This window comes from Nelumbo nucifera, chromosome 2 (genome assembly GCF_055504915.1).
Source record: "Nelumbo nucifera cultivar China Antique chromosome 2, China Antique-T2T, whole genome shotgun sequence".
Classification (NCBI taxonomy): domain Eukaryota; kingdom Viridiplantae; phylum Streptophyta; class Magnoliopsida; order Proteales; family Nelumbonaceae; genus Nelumbo; species Nelumbo nucifera.
The window spans coordinates 40,921,260-40,940,812 of NC_142650.1; the positions used below are offsets into that span (position 1 = coordinate 40,921,260).

The 19,553-nt window shown below is 38.7% G+C and overlaps 1 protein-coding gene across 14 annotated transcripts in view; it reads left to right on the forward strand.

The window, feature by feature from the left end:
* The window catches only part of LOC104599217 (uncharacterized), a 27,896-nt gene continuing 8,343 nt past the window's right edge, over positions 1–19,553 (forward strand). For 5 of the 14 annotated variants that reach the window (XR_016082299.1, XR_016082295.1, XR_002022761.2 and 2 more), the window contains exons 1-4: positions 1–431; positions 681–5,138; positions 6,444–6,506; positions 6,994–7,136. Coding sequence is in view for 1 of the 14 variants with exons in the window: in XM_010261665.3 (XP_010259967.1) it covers positions 787–5,091 (4,305 nt within the window). In the remaining 13 variants the exon portion in view is untranslated. Of the gene's footprint in view, positions 432–680; positions 5,139–6,443; positions 6,820–6,993; positions 7,137–16,178; positions 16,303–16,408; positions 19,523–19,553 lie in introns of those variants that run through there. The other 9 variants (XR_016082301.1, XR_016082303.1, XR_002022762.2 and 6 more) reach the window with 6 other exon arrangements.

A 19,553-nucleotide genomic window follows, 5' to 3' on the forward strand; every position in this document is an offset into this window, starting at 1 on the left:
GCCGTCTCTCTACGACCAACAACAACAATCCCTTTCTTGGTTTATTTTCATTGCTTCTCTCTCCACCTCTGTGAACACGCCCCTCGTCTCTCTCTCTCTCACACACACACTCTCTCTCCTTCTTCTCTCTTTCCTGGCCTTTTTTCGTCTTTTTTCAGCTATTGTCGCTCCCTCTCCTAATCAGACGACCGATAATCCTCCACGTCCACGTCGTCTTCTTCATCCTTCCTTCTTCCCTGTTATATAACCGCTTCGTTCGCTTCTCCTTTCCCGTTTCTTCTGTTTCTAGGGTTTCTGGAAATGCGAGAAAAGAAGAGAGAAACCGCAGACTTCATGGTGCCTGCGCATTCTAATCAGTCAATTCTCGTCTTCCGATTGAGGATCTGAACTTCGCAGACATCGACGGAGAAACTGTTCGTTGGACGAATTAGGTATTGGTCGATCGATTTCACTTTGTTCCATTGTTTTTGAGTTTTATTTTTCTTATTTGCGTACGTATTTTTTTCCTTTCTTGATCAGTCAAAAGGTAGTGTTTTGTACCGTCTTTTTTTCTTTTTGAGTGCTTTTTTTCTTTCCTTATTCGACTTATACATGGTTTGCCTTTCTGGGATTGGAATTGCTTCTCCTTTCTCTGCTTTGAGAGATTTGTATTGTTTCCATCTGTTGTTTGCCTTTTTTAGGGTATCATCGTTTTTTGTTCACATAGAAGTTGAGAATTTGCGGTTTGGTTCGAGAGAGAAGAACCGGGATTTTGTTGCATCCATTACACTCTCTTTCTGTAGCTTGATGGCAATTGTAAAGAATAACTTTAGGGTTTCGAAGTTAGATGGTGAGCTTTCTCCGGGGTGTAGAGACAGTCTGTCGACTGATGAGGATGAACTTCCAAGGCGAAGTACTGCCTCGGAATCTAATGATGACAATGACGAAGATGACGACGACGCTGACTCTGGAGCAGGTTCTGATGACTTTGATATGTTGGAATTGGGAGAAATTGGAGCCGAATTTTGTCAAGTTGGGAATCAGAACTGCTGTTTACCGTTTGAACTCTATGATCTTCCGGACCTGGGGGAAGTTCTGACATTGGATACTTGGAATAATTGCCTAACTGAAGAGGAGCGTTTTAGCCTTGCGGAGTACCTACCAGACATGGACCAGGAGACTTTCATGCGTACCCTAAAAGAGCTCTTCTCTGGAAGCAATTTTCATTTTGGAAGCCCTGTTGCCAAACTCTTCAATCTGTTGAAGGGAGGACTATGCGAACCAAGAGTTGCCCTTTATCGGCAGGGTTTGAATTTATTCCAGAAGCGCCAACACTACCACCTTCTACGTAAATATCAGAATTCCATGGTCAGCAGTCTTATGCAGATAAAGGATGCTTGGGAGAACTGTGTGGGATACAGTATTGAAGAGAGGCTTCGTATTCTGAATATAATGAGAAGTCAGAGGAGTCTGATGTATGAGAAGATGGAAGACCTGGGGTTGGAGAGTGGCTTCTCAGAACAGGAGGAATCTGGTGAAGGTTTCTGGGGAAAAAGACCAAAAGACATTAAATTGGGGACAAAAGCAGGTCGTCGTGCAGTGTATTCAGTGAGTCCAGTTCTGGATGTTTCTTCTCGAAGAAAGTCTACTGCTGCGGAACCAATGAAATATGGAAAGCAGAACCCAAGAGGGACATTGAAGTTTTCTGGATCAAAAGCCTCTTCTGCAAAAGAGTTCATGGGTCACTTTCCTTCTGCCCAGCATGGCTTGAAAATGAAGTCTAAATCATATCTTCCAACAGTAGCTCATCCTTGGCAAGATCAGGTGGTAGGGTATGGGTATGGAGCTGCTCATCGATCAAGGGGTCAGGTAAGAGGTGTGGAAGAGTTGGATGAATCAGCATATGAGATGAATCTCCAGAGAGATCGACATGCTCCACGTGGGAGTGCAGTAGCCAAAGTTGGCTCATTCAAACCAGGGAAGAAATCCGAATTCCTCAGAGGCAAAGATGACTTTCCCATTGATGATTTTATGGGTTTGCCTTTGTCTGTAAAGAATGACTCTCCTTCTCATGGTAGGACCAGGTATGTCAATCAGAGGGCAGATATAGAATCTTTAACTGAAAAAGTGAATAATGAACGAGCTTCCTATAATTATCATTCCTTGGTGGCTGGGAAAAAGGCCAAGTATCTGGGGAAGTTTCAGAAACCTGCGGTTGAAGATCAGATGAAAACTGTTAATGATAGAGCACAACATACGTTATTGAAGGGAAATCACATTGACTGGTCTTCTGGAAATGGGTCGTCACGACATAACAAAGCACAAGAAGAAGCCTTTTCTGTGGATCTTCCAGTGAATTTTGATGATTGGGGAGTTAGAAGCAAGAAATGGAAGCTGGGGAAGGAGTATCAAACTGGTAAGAACAGTTTGGGTTCTGATTTCAAAGTTAGATCTCATAGAGCTTTTCCAACAGAAATGGAAGATAAATTTGCTTATGGGAAAACAGTGCAAGAGAAAATCAAGTGGAAGTCTCCACAAAATGGAGGAGTAAAAAGGGAGGAGCTGAGAGGCATCAATATGTTTTCCCAGAGTGAGGAGACAGAGTCAGATTCATCAGAACAAGCCAATGAAGAAGATGATATTAATCTTTTGGGGAGTAAGCTTGACTACCCTGGCAATGTATTGGAAGGTCGTAGGTCTGCTTCTGTCAAATCTCTGGCAGATCCTAAAAAAGCCAACAAACTTGTGAGGAAGGATAAAAAGGAATATGCTCAGGGTCTTGATGCAATGACATATCCATCCAAGAAGGGTAGTGATCTTGGTGAACAGATGCATACAACAGAAATAGAGATGTACTTGTCCAAAGGAAAATATAAAGATCAAATACACGATCCAATGTACTTTGCTGCTGGAATCCTGGCCAGCAATTTCTCTACTTCAGCTAAATGGGTTGATGATGATAGGAAACAAACTCACAAGTTGGGAAAGAATGGTCATTTGCAGAGTGAACCTGGTGAAAGGTCACATCTACCATTGTCAAAGGCCTATCCTGCAGAGAGGAAGCAGAAAGGAAATTATGATCATGATCATTTTGTGTCTCAGTCAAATTACATGCATGATTATATTAGTGGAGATGATGATGATGATGATTTACATGGATCACATAGGTTGGTGGATGATCATGAGCATACTACTAAATCGGGGAAGAAAGGGCAAAACACTGAAACTATTGTAAGCAATCATCATGAAAGGTCAGATATGTTGTTGCTAGGGTGCAGCTCAGTGACAAAGAAGCGGAAAGGGAAGGCAGATCTGACATACATGGATGAACCAGATGAATCTGGTTACATGAACTCCAGTCCTAAGCAGCAGATTGATGGCACAGCACCCCTGAAGAAACGGGGTAAAAGGAAAGTGGAGGCTGAAACTGGTTCTTCAGCTATGATAACTTCTCAACCACTTGTTTCAGAAAGGGGAGCTACAGATGTAGAACCAGAAACAAAACCAGCAAAGAAGCCATTCACTTTGATAACGCCTACTGTTCATACTGGCTTCTCATTTTCCATTATACATCTTCTTTCAGCTGTTCGTGCAGCAATGATTACTCCATATGCAGAAGACACCTCAGAGTTTGGGCAGCACCTTGAGAAGAAAGATGGGAGACAAAATCTTTATAAAGAAGAGCAAGCTAGAAAACAAGAAGGGATCAATAGGGAACCTTCTTTTCCATCTCATGAGAGTTTGGATGTCAACGATTCAGATCTCCCAAGACAGAAGACTTTGCCTTCTCTCACTGTTCAAGAGATAGTCAACCGCGTTAGATCAAACCCTGGAGATCCTTGTATTCTCGAAACACAAGAGCCACTCCAGGAGTTGGTCAGAGGAGTACTGAAACTATTTTCATCCAAAACAGCACCTTTAGGAGCAAAAGGTTGGAAATCGCTTGTATTTTATGAAAGATCCACAAAAAGCTGGTCTTGGATTGGACCAGTTTCTTCCAACTCTTCAGATCATGAGATTGTTGAAGAGGAAACATCTTCTGAGGCTTGGGGTCTTCCTCACAGGATGCTTGTGAAGCTGGTTGATGCATTTGCTAATTGGCTGAAAAGTGGTCAAGAGACCCTCCAGCAGTTAGGAAGCCTTCCTGCACCACCTGTGACACTGATGCAACCCATCCAGGATGCGAAGGAAAGGTTCAGGGACTTAAGAGCTCAGAAGAGTCTTACCACTATCAGCCCGAGCTCTGAAGAAGTAAGGGCCTATTTTCGTAAGGAGGAACAATTAAGATATTCTGTTCCAGACAGGGCTTTTTCTTACACAGCTGCTGATGGTAAAAAATCCATTGTTGCTCCTCTGAGAAGGTGTGGTGGCAAACCAACATCAAAAGCCAGAGACCATTTTATGCTTAAACCTGATAGGCCACCTCATGTTACAATTCTGTGTCTTGTGAGGGATGCAGCTGCTAGATTGCCTGGAAGTATGGGTACTAGAGCCGATGTTTGCACCTTGATAAGAGATTCACAGTATATTGTAGAAGATGTCTCCGATGCACAAATTAACCAAGTAGTCAGTGGAGCGCTGGATCGTCTGCATTATGAGCGTGATCCTTGTGTGCAATTTGATGGAGATAGGAAAATATGGGTTTATTTACACAGGGAGAGAGAAGAAGAAGATTTTGAAGATGATGGCACCTCATCTACAAAAAAATGGAAAAGACAAAGGAAGGATGCTACGGAGCAGTCATACCCTGGAACAGTAAATGCAGCTTATAATGGGGCTGGAGATCAAATTGGAAGTAGTACAGCTGGTGGACGTGATTTGATCTCTGATCTTAATGTTGAATCTTCATCTATGCATGAAAGAAAAAGAAAGGAGCTTGTTTATGATGATTCAAGGCCAAATTTGGAGGAGGATGTTGAGCCCTTCGATGGCTCAGCCCAAGATGATGCGCATGAAGCTCGTCCAATGGATTGGGAGGCTATTGATTTGAATCCCGTGCGGGATGACAAAATGCTGTGTCAAGAGAATTCCACAAATGAAGATTTTGATGATGAAGTGTTTAGCAGAGAAAGAGAGAGACCAGTTGGGATTTTAGCTGCAAGCTTACTGTGAAGAACAATAGATTTGTTGTCACACCAAGTTTTTCAGGAATGGTCCAGGTAGATATTTATAACCATACCTTCCAAGTTTTCTGAATACCATATTATTATTATTATTAAATATGCATATTTATGTGCCTATTCATGTTATCATGCTTGCATTTTGAATAAGTCTGGCTTATAGTAGAGATTATTGAAGTTTAAGTGGGCTTATTATCTTGTGGCTGTAGGTTGTTAATGTTGTAGATCAAGGATTTTGTGTATTGCACCTCTTATTAGCAATATAAGACTAACATTTAGTATGTCAATGAAACAAATCTCATCTCTGCACTATAACTTTTTATTAGATTCTTCTCCAGCAAAGGGCAATAACTTGTATTGCACTTGCTTCTTTCCCCGATAGTTTGGGTTTTCTTCTTTCTTAGGTTTCCTTTTTAGTTCATAGCCATGTGCTTCACCTTCTCTATTTTGATGCCTTCATGATATTGATAAAAAGGTTAAAGTTAGTTGCCTGCCAAATGGATACATGAAATGCTAATGTTGATGTTCTGTGACTTTGAAACATGCAGACTGTTAGAAGTTGGTTTTTTGGTAAAAGTGGAGAATTTGTAGTCTCCTTATGCTTTAAACAATAAACAACACACATGTGGTATTGGTTTGGCTATATTTTCTTTCCATTCCTAATTGTCAGGGTCCATTGATTTATCATTGTGGCATTTCTTTTTCTTGCTTTCTTGGTGGTCTGCATCAGAGGGTACATTGTATCATGCGATTCATTTATTGGTCTAAGCAATCTATAATTATATATTGCTTTGAAATTAGTTGATTTTGAAAGATATTTTCCATAGATTGGTACTCGGGGACTCATCAAAAGAAACAGATTGAAATTTTATTAGTCATCATTATTTTGTTTTATTTTATTTTATCAGTAATCATGTCCCTTGACTTATATAACATTAAAAAAGTGTCACAGCCACTCATTACTAGGCATCTGTTTTAACACCTTATGATTTGTGTTCCTTAATTGGCTAATGGAAATGCAAATATAAAGTTAATTAGGTCTTCAACCTGGAATCCCGTCCAAAAAAAATAAAATAAAATATTGAAGTTAATGAGACCCATATTCAGTTGGGGCATATGTGGGGTTAGATATGATGACTAAAAAGTAGCTAAGTTGGTACTCATTAACCATCCACTTTGTTGAGTTGAGTTTTTCATTTCTTTATGTTACAGTTCATTCTATTTCTTTTTTATTTTTGTGATTACTGCATGCATCTCAAACATGAATAATTATATGTCATGTATTTGATCGACTTGTCATCATTTCCATGGACAAATGATGAAGAATGCTGGAATGTTTTGCAGGTGTAGAAGACCACCAAGTATGCATGATGTGATTGTCCTTTAGGTGCTGTCTATACATTGAAGGTGTGGCATTTTATGTGTATATTCTTTTTTACTGCGAAATTGTAAAATAGAAAGAGCAGCTTGTTGAGGCTTAAAATGTTTAATGTTTTCTCCACAGGCAGGGTATAACCATCCTTTGCACCCCGTAAATAATATTTGTCTTCCAAGCAAACATTTAAATCATTTGCAAATTTACTGAATTATCCTTAAATTGGGCGAGGTTGGCATTATTCTGCCTGGATTGGAAGATTTGGTTTCAAACTACTTTAGTTTTTATAGCAGAACACTATGCAAGTCATGGAATCAAGTAGGTCTGTGCTGGTAGTTTTGTTCGTACCAATGAGTGAATGCACCACTCTTGGGACATAAGCCCTTATGCCATTATCAGTTAATGCTCCTAATTTCTTGAATGTGTTACAGTCTTTTACAATGTTAAGCTTGTGAAGTGTACCAAGGCTTCTAGGGTTTTTTGATCAGTAACAAGAAATAACTTCATTTGAGCTTTCAGGATAGAGCCCTACTCTCCAGATGTCTAGAGAAGTAAAGAAATGACATCAGAATCAGATACAGCCATTGGCTGACATATTGAGCACATGAATTAAAACAAAAGTGTAAGCTTTTGTCCCCAAGTGTGGCATACTCCATTCTAAGGTACATTTGTTAACAACCATCCTTTCTAAACCTATCAGCTAATCCTTTTTTTTTGTGATAAATATCAGCTAATCCATTTTTTTAACCTTTGAACTGACCTGAATGAACTTCAGATTGGATGCCAAAGCTTTAACTTCCTTTTGAGTATCCAAGGCCATTATGCACTTGAAAGGAACCACTTAACTGCCATTAATAGCAGTGGTATTAGTGGTGGTGGTAGTAAGGCGCATATGTTTTCTTTGACTTTTTACACCGTGAAATATAAACTTTGTCCAGAAAAATTAAAAGTCACAGCTAAGGAATTTTGTTTTGATAAACAGCTCAAAGATTTGACCAGATGACTAAGTTTTGCCTTTCTGGAGAAGTGGCTCCATAGGCATACTTTTAACAGGAAAGTATTTATGGAAGTTGGTGATGCAGGGATAGAAGCAAGGGAATCAGTTTTCTCTCAATTCTTCATCCCAATGGCAATTTAGTAATATTTTTATTCAAATTTTGGTATTTTATGTTGATGTTTTAGGAATTAGGATACGTGTCAATTTTCTAGAAACCATAGTTAAGGTATCTAGGTGACAAAAATGACAAAACAGGCACCTTGCTATAATATTATTCATATTGTCACATCTTACTAATACGTGTGTCAATACATTCTATTATATTCTATATAAATTATTTATACTTGGATTTAAAGTTTTACCATTGAAACTTGAAAGATCACAGGGTTTTGAGAAAAATAGAAAGAATAGAAGTAATTTCTATATTGAGTTTCTGATACATCTGAGCTGTATAGCTTTTCTACAGTTGGGGGGGGGCTTCATATCCATATTAACACAACACTCTCTCACCGCTTATCAAAAAAACAGAGGTTTCTTTTTTTGTTCTCTCTCCCTCTTACAATTAAATAAAACAATAGCTCCGCCTTTGTTCTTTTTCTCTTTTACTTTCTATCCTCAATTCTTATAATATAAAGTTATAGTGTTCTTTAGTTGCTAATTGATATGAAATGGCTAACAAGAAATATTACAGTTAGAGTCCAGTGGGTAGGCAGATCAGCAAACTCGATGGCTGACTCACTGGACAGGGGGTTTCTTGGGACTCTTTATTTTGGGCTACCTTGTAATCATGTTCATCTGATTTTGTAATGCTGTAATCAATCTTAAAGGAAAGGTCTCATCTCGTGCCTTTCCTTGGGTTGCCTGTAACTCTTATTTTCTGGATTAATAAAATATTTATTCATTGATAAAAAAATTGATATGAAATTGCTCTATTAAATTATTAAATACTTATCATATTAGTATTGTTTTCTGAAAATATTGAGTTGATACATTTAATGATTTTCCATGTTTTCAGGAAATTTAATGTTCTTAATAAAAAGAATTGCTCTTATTTCAATTAACATGCTGAACAGTACTAGCCAAAATTTAGTTCTTTATTTTATAAAATTTGTATCACCTAAGCGCCCCTCTGTTTTTTTGATCAATAACACTTTCATTAAATCATCAATAGAAGATTTACAAGAGGAAGACAAACACACTTATCTTCCAAGAGCAACAAAGAACCTCAAGAAAAGGAAAAAAAAGAAAAAAACACAAAAGTTACAGCTTAGCCCAAAACAGTGAATCCCTTTCTGCCCCTTGTTTAGCTAAACCGTCAACTAGGGAATTATCCGATCTTTTAACCCAACATGTCTTAACTTCCATCTCCCGCACCAGCCACTTGAATTTCCTCCTCTCATTGTTGTACTTCCATAAGCCATTGTGATCTTTAATCAGCTACCCTATCACCACCTCTGAATCCCCTTCAATTACGAGTTTCCTAATGTTCAACTCCTTAGCTTTCCGGACTCCTTCCATAACTGCAAAGATCTCAGCTCTAAGGGAGTTGCCCACTCCAATTGGGCCTGAGAAAATGGCAGAAATGACCCCATTTTCATCCCTAAAAACACCCCCAATCCCTGATTGTCCCGGATTTCCCCTACTACGCCCATCAAAGTTTAATTTCAAAAATCCACCAGGTGGAGGGGTCCAAGCCACACTCATTACTGACTTGGTCTGTGTGCAATTTGCAATTTCACCCCACTTCCATAAATAGGGAAAAAGCCCAATCCCAAATTGACCTCGCAAAATTGCCTAGAAAACTCGTTATCTACGTCTTACTGTTCATGGTAAAATTGTGATTACTACTTTTTATAGTTTCTGGTGTCTTCACAATAAGATAGTTTTAATATGGGTTATCAAGTTATTTTAAGAATAAGTTCTTGTTTGAGTGCCCTGATGCCCAATGGGTTACCTATTTAGTTAGATTTTTTAAAAGTTTTTTAAATCAACTTCCTAGTTGAAATTGGAGTCTGTAAAGGGAGATCCAAGCTTTCATGTTTAGACCCGTCTTGCATGGACTTTCCTAAGTGGATGAAGTGTCCATTGTTAGATTCCAATGCTCTATGGGTTCTTGATTGGCACTTTAACATAATGTTTTCCTTTATCTACTTGTTTATTTGGAATAAATGAATAGCTAATATCTACAATGAATGCCATTTTTTTTTCTAGAAACCATTATTAAGTAACAAAGATAAAGGCCTAAACCTTTCTTATAGGTAATTAGGTATATAATGTTAGAACCTGAAAAAACTAGACGTGTCTGTGAATTTTTGTTTCTTCAGCTTTCTGAGTTAAAGCTCCTGGACACGTGTTTGTTTCTGATTCCTGTGTCTGTGTCAATGTGAAACTAGTTTAGTCTATAAATGTAATTATTTGGAATTTTGGAGTTACTTGTGGGCAATAGTTTGTTGCTCATTTTCTTTTGTCTCCTTTCTTTTAAATATTCAGTATTTTGTCATATCTAAATGTTTTTCTCTTGTAACTCAAATCCTTACTTCTCCCTCTTCCCACCATGCTAACCCAAGTAGAATTTTCTCCCTTTTTCCCTACATCAATTAGTTTATATCCAGCTTAAATAAATTAAAAAGCTAAAACAGAATATCTTTACCGTATAATGCCAATACTAGCCTTATCAAGAAAATGTCGATACTAGCCTTGCCTTCATGTCCTGGCCATAAAAGTTGGAATATTTTGATATATCATATGATGTCAATGCCTTTAAATAGTAGTTATCCAAATATTTTAATCTCTAAATCCAATAAATGAGTTAGGCATTTAAAGAAGTACAGCAAAAAAAGCTTTCAAAAAATTTTCATATTTTTACCCTTTTATTTTTATTTGCAAATGTGAATAACATGTGCCCTTCCACTAATATTATCATAACATGAGTTCCATTTAAAGTCTCAGTTATGTGATTAGAACTCTTTTTGTTTTGTTGGTTTTTAATGACCATGTCTTTAACAGCAGAGGCTCAAGACATATGAGGCATGTGCTTCATATTCACCTCGCAGTTTTGAGGTGTGAGCCCCTTTGGTTGCTCCAGCCTCATTTCTTAAACTTTCCATGATAAAAAACAAAAGACTTTTTTTTTTTGATCAATAAAACAAAAGACTTTTCCTCTACTAGATTGTTGGAAATAGTAAATTTATCAAATACAAAGGAAGAAAAACACAAATGAGTTTTCAAAGGGGAAACAACAATTTAATTGAAAAACTAAGAAACCCAAGCACCTAAACCTAAAATAGGTAAAACTTAAACTCTGCTTTATATCCATCTCAGAAACAAATCCTTCTCAAGAATGCTTGTGAACCTATCTGTTGGTTCAAGAGCAATGCCAATGAGATGTTCATGTGGGGGTCTCATCTCAGATAGGATGGCTGAGTTGAGAAAAGATGACAAGGGAGTTTCCCTCATTAGAAACCTGCCCATGTTGCCTGGCCTTTTAGAATAAGTGCTTGGAAGTGGGGCATAGTTAAGTGTTGAGAGTTTCAAGAAATCAAGAACTTACAAATGATGAGAATTACTTCCAAGCACTTATCCCAATAGAGGCTTGAGAGTTTCAAGAAAATCAAGACAAGGGAGTGTTAAGTCTTTTTACATTGTATTCAAGAAACTCCCCTGTCTTGAGAGTTTCAAGAAAATCAAGAACTTACAAATGATAAGAATTACTTCAAAAAAGAGACCCAACTCTTGTTTACTTCCTAATAGATGTACTCTTTGTAAAGCTGATGGGGAAACTGGTTACCACCTTATGGTTACTTGTTCTGTTGCTAAATCTGTTTGGGAGTGGGCTTTTTCCCTTTTTGGGTGTGTTTGGATACCCCCTAGGAGTGTCCAAAGCTTGTTCTCTCATTCTTTTTTCAGATGGACGAAGAAAAGAGGGAAGACTATGTGGAGAAGCATTAGGGTTGTAGTGTGTTGGTCTCTATGGAGAGAGAAACTCACGAATATTTTAAGATAAGGAAAGAACCATTGAAAACTTATTAGATCTAATTCTGTTAAGGGTGGCACATTTGTTGAAAACTATGGAACTGTTCTCAGATTATTTTGTGGCTGATTTGGTAAGAAATTGGAAAGAGATAGCTTCCTCTGCCCTCTGTAAGAGGACTTGTAGTCATTCGTGGTCCCCTCCTCCCTCTAGGTTCACAAAACTGAATTTTGATGGTAGCTGTTGAAGGAACCCATGGCCTTCTGGGATTGGGAGAGTGTTCAGGAATGAGGATGGGGCTATCATTGCTATGTTCTCAGGCCCAATTGGGGAAGGAGGCTCTCTTAGGGCTGAGATTCTTGCAGCCCTGGAAGGTATCCAAAGAGCAAGGGAGTTGAACATCAGATGTTTGGTCCTTGAAGGTGACTCGAAGGTGGTGATTAGGTGGCTAAAGGAGGGAGATAGCGGTTTGTGGAGTTATAACAATGAGAAGAATAAATTCAAATGGCACCTTTTATTGGCCTACAAAAATAGGGAGAATTATGTGGAGATGTGTTCGTGTTGCCTTGGCAAATGGAAGGAAGAGGAAGAATTTTGTGGGGAGGCTGGAATGGAATGGGGAAGTGATTACAAGTGAGGAGGAGATATCAAGAGCCTTTGTGGAGCATTTCAAATCCATTTATGATAGTCCAAGAAGAGAGAGAGAGAGAAGAAATCCCTGACCTTGATTGGCTACCTGGGAATAGAGTTTTGATGGATCAACTAGAAAAGAATTTTGAAGTCCAAGAAGTAAGAGATGCTATTTTTTCAATGGAAAGATCTAAAGCCTCAGGCCTAGATGGTTTCACGATGGCTTTTTACCAAGATTGTTGGGATTATTATAGGTGGTGATTTAATGGAGGTCTTCTTGGAATTCTTTGAAAGAGGTAAGATAAATTTGGGTGCCAATTTTACTTTCATAGATTTGATTCCTAAAAAGATAAATGCAAACCACCCAAAGGATTTTAGGCCCATAAGCCTAATTAGGAGTATGTATAAGGTAATATCAAAGGTCTTGGCAGAAAGAATAAAAAAGGTACTACCTTCTTTGATTTCTTCGAACCAAGGGGCATTTGTGTCAAGAAGACAAATTATTGATCAGATCCTTATTGCCAATGAATGTGTGGATTACAGAAAAAGGCAAGGAGAAAATGGTCTAATTTGCAAACTGGATTTGGAGAAGGCCTATGATTTGGTGGACTTGGACTTTTTACTGGAAGTATTGAGCATCAGAGGATTTGGAGAAAGGTGGTGCATGTGGGTTAAGGGTTGTATCTCTTCAAGTCACTACTCCATTCTAGTAAATGGGGCAGCCAAGGATTTCTTCTCGGCAAAGAGAGGTTTAAGACAAGGGGACCCTCTTTCTCCTTTCCTTTTCACCTTGATAGTTGATGTGTTGAGTGTCTAGATTACTAGAGCCGATGCTAGAAATTTGATTAAAGGGTGGAGAGTAGGGAGGGAGGAAATAGTTGTAACCCACCTTCAATTTGCTGATGACTTGATCCTCTTTTGTGAAGGAGATCCAGAGGAGTTGGAAAATTTAAAGGTCTTGATAGAGAATTTTGAAAAGGTCTTCAACTTGAGAGTAAATTGGAATAAAAGCTATGTAGTTGGAATTAATAGGCAAGAAGGTCAGGTGGCATCGTTGGCTAGATCTCTAGGTTGTGAGGTAAGTGAATGGCCCCTTAAGTATTTAGGCTTACCTTTGGGAGGAAATCCGAGGTCTATTAGCTTTTGGTACCCAGTCTTGGAAAGATTCTCAAAAAGACTAGTAGGTTGGAAAAGGAACTACATTTCTTTGGGGGGTAGGATCACTCTAATTAAGTCAACACTAGCAAATTTGCCAGTGTACTTTTTGTCTACCTTCAAATTGCCTGTTAAGATTGCAAACCAAATTGAAAAAATAATGAGAGATTTTCTGTGGGAGCCTGGAGATACCAAAAAGGATCATAGGGTAAAATGGGAAGTGGTGTCTAGAAAGAAAGACAAAGGGGGTTTAGGGATTGGAAATATTAGAATAATAAATGCAGCTTTGTTAGGCAAATGGTTATGGAGGTTTCCTAAGGAACAAGAGAGTCTATGGCATAAGGTGATAAGAAGTATTCATGGAATGGTAGCAAATGGATGGGACGCTGGATTCGACCCAAGGGCTTCGTGTTTTTCCCCGTGGAAAGATATTGTTGGTATCTTGCCTTTCTTCTATCCTTTCATCAAGTATGATGCTTGTGTGGGTAATAAAATTCTTTTTTGGGAGGACTTGTGGATTGGGGAATCTCCTCTTAAGGATAGATTCCCGAACCTTTGTTCCCTTTCTTTGAAAAAATCTCAATTTATCTCTTCTTTTCGTACTTCTGGGGATTCTTGGGATTTGGGACTAAGGAGAGGTTTGAGGGACTCAGAAGTGGAGTCAGCAATTGATATTTTTTCTCTTCTAAGTTCAGTTTTTCTAGACCACACCTCTCTAGACAGTAGAGTTTGGGCAGAAACTTCTATAGGTAGTTTTTCTTGTTCTTTGTTTTTCAATGCTTTGGTCCTTCCTTCTAACCCGATTTCCTCTTTTCCTGTTAAAGAAGTTTGAAGCGCTCTTGTCCCCCCAAAAGTAAGGGCTTTTTGTTGGGAAGTGTTTCTCCAAAAAATCAATACGTTGGAGGTGCTTCAAAGAAAGAGACCAAATTGGTGCTTGTCACCTCATGTCTGTAGCCTTTGTTTGAGGAATGGTGAGACGGTGAATCACCTATTAATTTATTGTCCTTTTAGTGCTCTAATTTGGGATTGGTTCTCTCTCTTTGATTATAGGTGGAATCCTCACACAAGTGTATCAGATTTATTTGACCCTAGCTTTTTCCGACAACCAAAGAAGAAAGGAAGGGTGATGTGAAGAACAATGAGGGCAGCTATCTTGTGGGCAGTATGGGAAGAGAGAAACAATAGGATTTTCCAAGGGAAAGAAAAATCAGCTACTGAAGTTATTGAAGGGATTACCATCCAGGCAGTACATTGGCTGAAAACTCTTGAATTGTTCAAGGATGTCTCTACAGATGATTTGATTAGAGGCTGGAATATTTTAGCAAGATCTTCTACTTCATCACCTACCATACAAGAAGTTTGGTCCCCTCCTTTGTAGTGTCATGTCAAACTGAACTTTGATGGCAGCTCTATTGGGAACCCCGGACCTTCTGGAATAGGGGGTGTGTTTAGAGATGCGGAAGGAAAAATTCTAGCTCTGTATTCTGGCCCAATAGGTGTGGGGGACTCGCTTAGAGCTGAAGTTTTGGCGCTCCTCCAGGGGCTCAGATGGGCCAAGCAATTGGGTTTCCAACAATTGGAAGTGGTGGGGGATTCAAAATTAGTAGTAGGATGGCTGCAATCAAACAGTTTGGGAACGTGGTCCCTTGGACAACAGGTAAGGGAATTATTGAGCCTCACAAGGGAGCTGGATGCAAAAGTGTATTGGTCTAGGAGGTCAGTAAATGCTTTAGCTGACTACCTAGCAAAACAGGGGGTGAATCGGGAGTTTTTGTTTTGTGCAGTGTTGTAAGTTTTTTGTTATTCAGGGGCCACGTTTTACTTTGGAAGGTGACAATTGTTTCTTATGGTTTTATCTAATGAAAGTTACCGTTTCCTATAAAAAAATGTTCTCATGTTGCCTTGATTTGGACTCTTTGGGAAGAAAGGAATGCTAGAATTTTTCAAGAAACGGAAAGGAGCAGTCAGGAATTGAAAGACTGTGTGCTGAATAGGGCAATACCTTGGAAATCTTTAATCAATTCTCCTTTAATGACCTTTGGAAAAATTGGTCAGCAGTAGCGAGGTGTTCATCCCTAAAGGACAAATCAATTACAAGCTGGTCTCTTCCATCCGAAGGTTCACTGAAGTTGAACTTTGATGGAAGTAGCATGGGTAATCCAGGATTATCTGGAATGGTGGGTGCTTTGAGAAATGAGAAGGGAGAGATTTTGTTGCTCTACTCAGGTCCCTTAGGAATTGGGGACTCCATCAGGGCAGAACTATTAGTTGCTGTACAAGGGGTGCAATTTGCAAACCAGCTGGGGTTACAACACCTAACAATCGAGGGGGATTCCAAAGTGGTGGTGGATTGGTTGAAAAATCCTGAAGAGGCAATGTGGCGTTACAAGAATGAAATGAAGAAATTTAGTTGGTTGACAAGGAATATGTCGGTCACTGTACAGTGGGTGGGGAGATCAGCAAATACTTTGTCAGATGTGTTAGCCAAGCAAGGGGTAAATAGGGAAGAATTGTTTTGGGCTCAGTTGTGATTCTTGCTTTTCTTTCCTAGTTTACTTGTAAGATTTGAGGGGCTGCAGCTCGCGCCTCTCTCTGGGATGTTGTATGAACTCACTCTAAATCAGCTTCTGAATTAATAAATTTATTATAATTCATCAAAAAAAAGAATAAATTCAAATGGCTGAGTAGGGATATTGTGGTTCATTACAACTGGGTGAAGAGGACTGCTAATTCTTTTGTTGATGGGTTAGCAAAGCAAGGGGTGAATAGGGATTCGAAATTTTGTACTAATCTTTGACTTTTTTCCATTGTATTCTTTTCGTGGGGAGTTAAGTCTTTTTACCTCCCCTTTGTACCTTAAGCTTCACATAGTTTCATATCATTAATAAAGTTTCTTGTTATTGATTAAAAAAAATGAGAATTACTTCTAATATGGTCTGAAGTGTTAAACAGGACATTGTCATCTCCATCCCTCGTTCAAGTTAAACCTTGAGTGCAGATGCAGTAGCCATCAAGCTTCAGATCAACCACACCTCTATGTGGGAGGATTCCACTCCTACCATGACAGATTCATAAGGTGATGGCAGAGCAAAATGCCAAGACTAATTGCAAATAATTTGGGGATTGATTTGTTTTTTACTAACTAAACCCAATAGAGGTTTGATTTGGGTCTATTTTTTCAGTAGGGGGATTTGCAAGGAAGGCGTTCAGAGAACTGGAAGTGAAGAATTGTGAGAAAGTGATTTTCAAAGTGGCTGGGTCTAATTTGAGGTTTGTAGAAACTCAAGAAAGATTGAAAGCTTCTGGTGAATGGATTACTGACAAAGAGGGTGGAGAGACGTTGGAAAATGAGACCATTAAGAAGAATGCGATGGAGTTAGAGAGGATAAATGCATGTTCTAAGGTGGATTTAAAGGATACTGAGAAGGTGCCTAATGCTGTGAGGCATTTCTGAAGTCAGAAACACCATCGGCTTATTCAGGTTTTGAAAGTTTTTGCTAGGTTAAAAGCATAGTTTTCAAGGTGCCAAGGCGAGGCTGGGTGACAAGGGGCACCTAGTCGCCTAGGCAATGGATTTTTTTTATGTAGAAACATAGATCATAGGGTAGTTCCCTAGGTACCATAACCATATTTCCTTAATAATTATTCATAATGTTCATAAGAAAAGTATAGAGTTCATGTTAAAGTATAGAAAATCAACATATTCATGAGAAGAAAAAGAAGGAAAAGAAAATTTAAAAAGTATAGGGTTTGAACCCTTATTTTTGGTATAGGAAAATAAGAAAAGAAAAAATTTCAAGTTCTTATTATTGGTTCAATACAGCATTTAGCAATGTTTGTGTTGATTAAACCCTAACAATTAAGAAAATAATAAAAAGAAATTAGTATATAAACACACAAAATGAATATTTTAGTTTAATAATGTCTATTTTATAATTATAATATCAAAAAGTAAAGAATAAAGAAGTATTTTATAATATAAAGTACAAAACTGTTTGGCGATTAGGCGAGGCGAGCCTCAAAGGGTGCCTTGTTGCCTAGGCGTTGCCTTGACAACTATGGTTTAGAGGGGGGCTTTTTGGAGTTGGGTCCAACAAAAAGGTTAAGAAAATCAATGAAAAGTATTTAAAAGAAGCAAATAGATAGTGGCATAAGCCCTTGAAGTTGCTGAGTAATTGAATATTGTTTGGTTTTTGTTGGAGTTTTGCCTTTTTCTGGAGTTTCTATTGCTGGTGACTTGGGTCGGGTGAGATTGGTGTTTGGTGGCTTGTTAGAGGAATTAGGTTGAAGTCTAGTTGTTGATTGGTTGAGTAGGGGTGTTTTTTGGGTTTGGTTGGATGTTTTCCTCTCTTTATCCTAGTCGAGTGCTTTTTGGCGGAATTGAGTTTTCAGTGGTTTGAGGGGTTGTTGCTTTCTTCTATTGGGTGATTTTCTTGTCACCTTGTAATCTCTCTCTCTCTCTTTTTTTTTTCTTTTCATTAAAATTTTTATCTACTTTCAAAAAGTACTTTATACAAGGGCAAGGACATTCTTAACACATCATAAAACAAACCAGTAGGTAAGGTCCCATTTGGCATTGTTCCTGCCTGCTCCTGTTTCTGGAGAAATTCCTGTTCCAGAACAGGAATGGAATTTCTGGTTCCTGGGAATGACACAAGTGTTTGGCAATTTGTTCCTCAGGAGCAAGTTTCTATTCTAAAGAAACAGAAACGTTGGCAATTTGAGGGGTTGTTGCTTTCTTCTATTGGGTGATTTTCTTGTCACCTTGTAATATCTCTCTCTCTCTCTTTTTTTTTCTTCTTTTCATTAAAATTTTTATCTACTTTCAAAAAGTACTTTATACAAGGGCAAGGACATTCTTAACACATCATAAAAAAAACAGCAGGTAAGGTCCCATTTGGCATTGTTCCTGCCTGCTCCTGTTTCTGGAGAAATTCCTGTTCCAGAATAGGAATGGAATTCCTGGTTCCTGGGAATGACAGAAGTGTTTGGCAATTTGTTCCTCAGGAGCAAGTTTCTATTCTAAAGAAACAGAAACAACGTTTGGATACGTTGTTGAATCTTGAGATTAGTTTTTCAAATCCGTACACATACAAAGCATTGTTGCATGTCCTCAAAGTAATAAAAAAGGACCACACAGAAATGATGTTGAGAAATGAAAATGAGTAAACATAACAACGAAGAGATTAGTCTAGGTTGTTGAAAGCAAGAAAAACCTAGGCAGCTTGGTCAAAGCTTTGCAAGAGGTTGGGAGTCCGTTGACGGCAGGAAGAAGGAAGAAACCTACTCAGCTCGACTTAGGGCTTTCTTATGTCTGAAATCGCAAAATTATGATTTTGCCCCGGCAAACACCTGGAGAACTAGCACACTTGTTCACAACTTAAAGAGGACGTCGTGGGAACCATGTGTTCTCGAGTTTCTCGTTCCTGCGGAGTGACGTCCTGGTCACCCCAAAAAAACAAGTTGGGAATGCAAGGAACACTCCAGAAGAACCCGTTCCCACCTCAAACGTGTTTCCGTTCCGTGGGAACGTTGGGAACGCGAGGAACACTCCTGCGGAATGATGCCAAATGGGACCTAAATGTCCACTTGCATATCATACAGACAATAGGAGAAGGGGTATGTAATCTCTATTGTGAGATTGTAGCTCATTGTACGTATTTACATTCCTCGTCCGAGTGTCCAATGGAAATCTGGCATAGCACCCTCGATCATCAGACGCCAATGGATTTTAAGAATTAGGACAGGAATATGAGAAAACAAGGTCACAGTTTCTAGAGCAGTTTTTGGAGGTTTGGGGAGGATTGAGTACATCTCAGACTTCGTTTTGGAGGGATCAGTGTGATTAAGGTGGCCAGGTGGCCCTTGGCCTTTTTTTTTGATAATTAGGTGGCCCCTGGCATTTTGGCTCAATCAATATGTTCCAGAGCAAAGTTTGATGCCACAAGCATTGTATCGACTCCATGGAAAAGGTGAAGGGACTGAGGGAAGGAAAAGGAATGTCCAAACCAAAATGTTTAGAAAGGCTCATAATTTTATAAGTTGCTTAAAGGAACGTTTTGATTGAGCCTATAAGAAAGTGGGCGAAACCCTTCTGCAATGATCTGCCACTTTGAGATACTTCAATTGGATACGTAATACGTTCTTTTTTCCTTTGGAAAAGAAGAAATGAAGATATAACCTAATTTCTTGAAGTGCATAATATGTAAATATCTATCCTTGATATGCATTACTGAAATTGAATGCATTTATCATTTACTGTGAATATCAACATATAAGCCATATCTGTTTCTGTATTCCTTCTAAGCCTTGTCTGTTCCTGCCTTA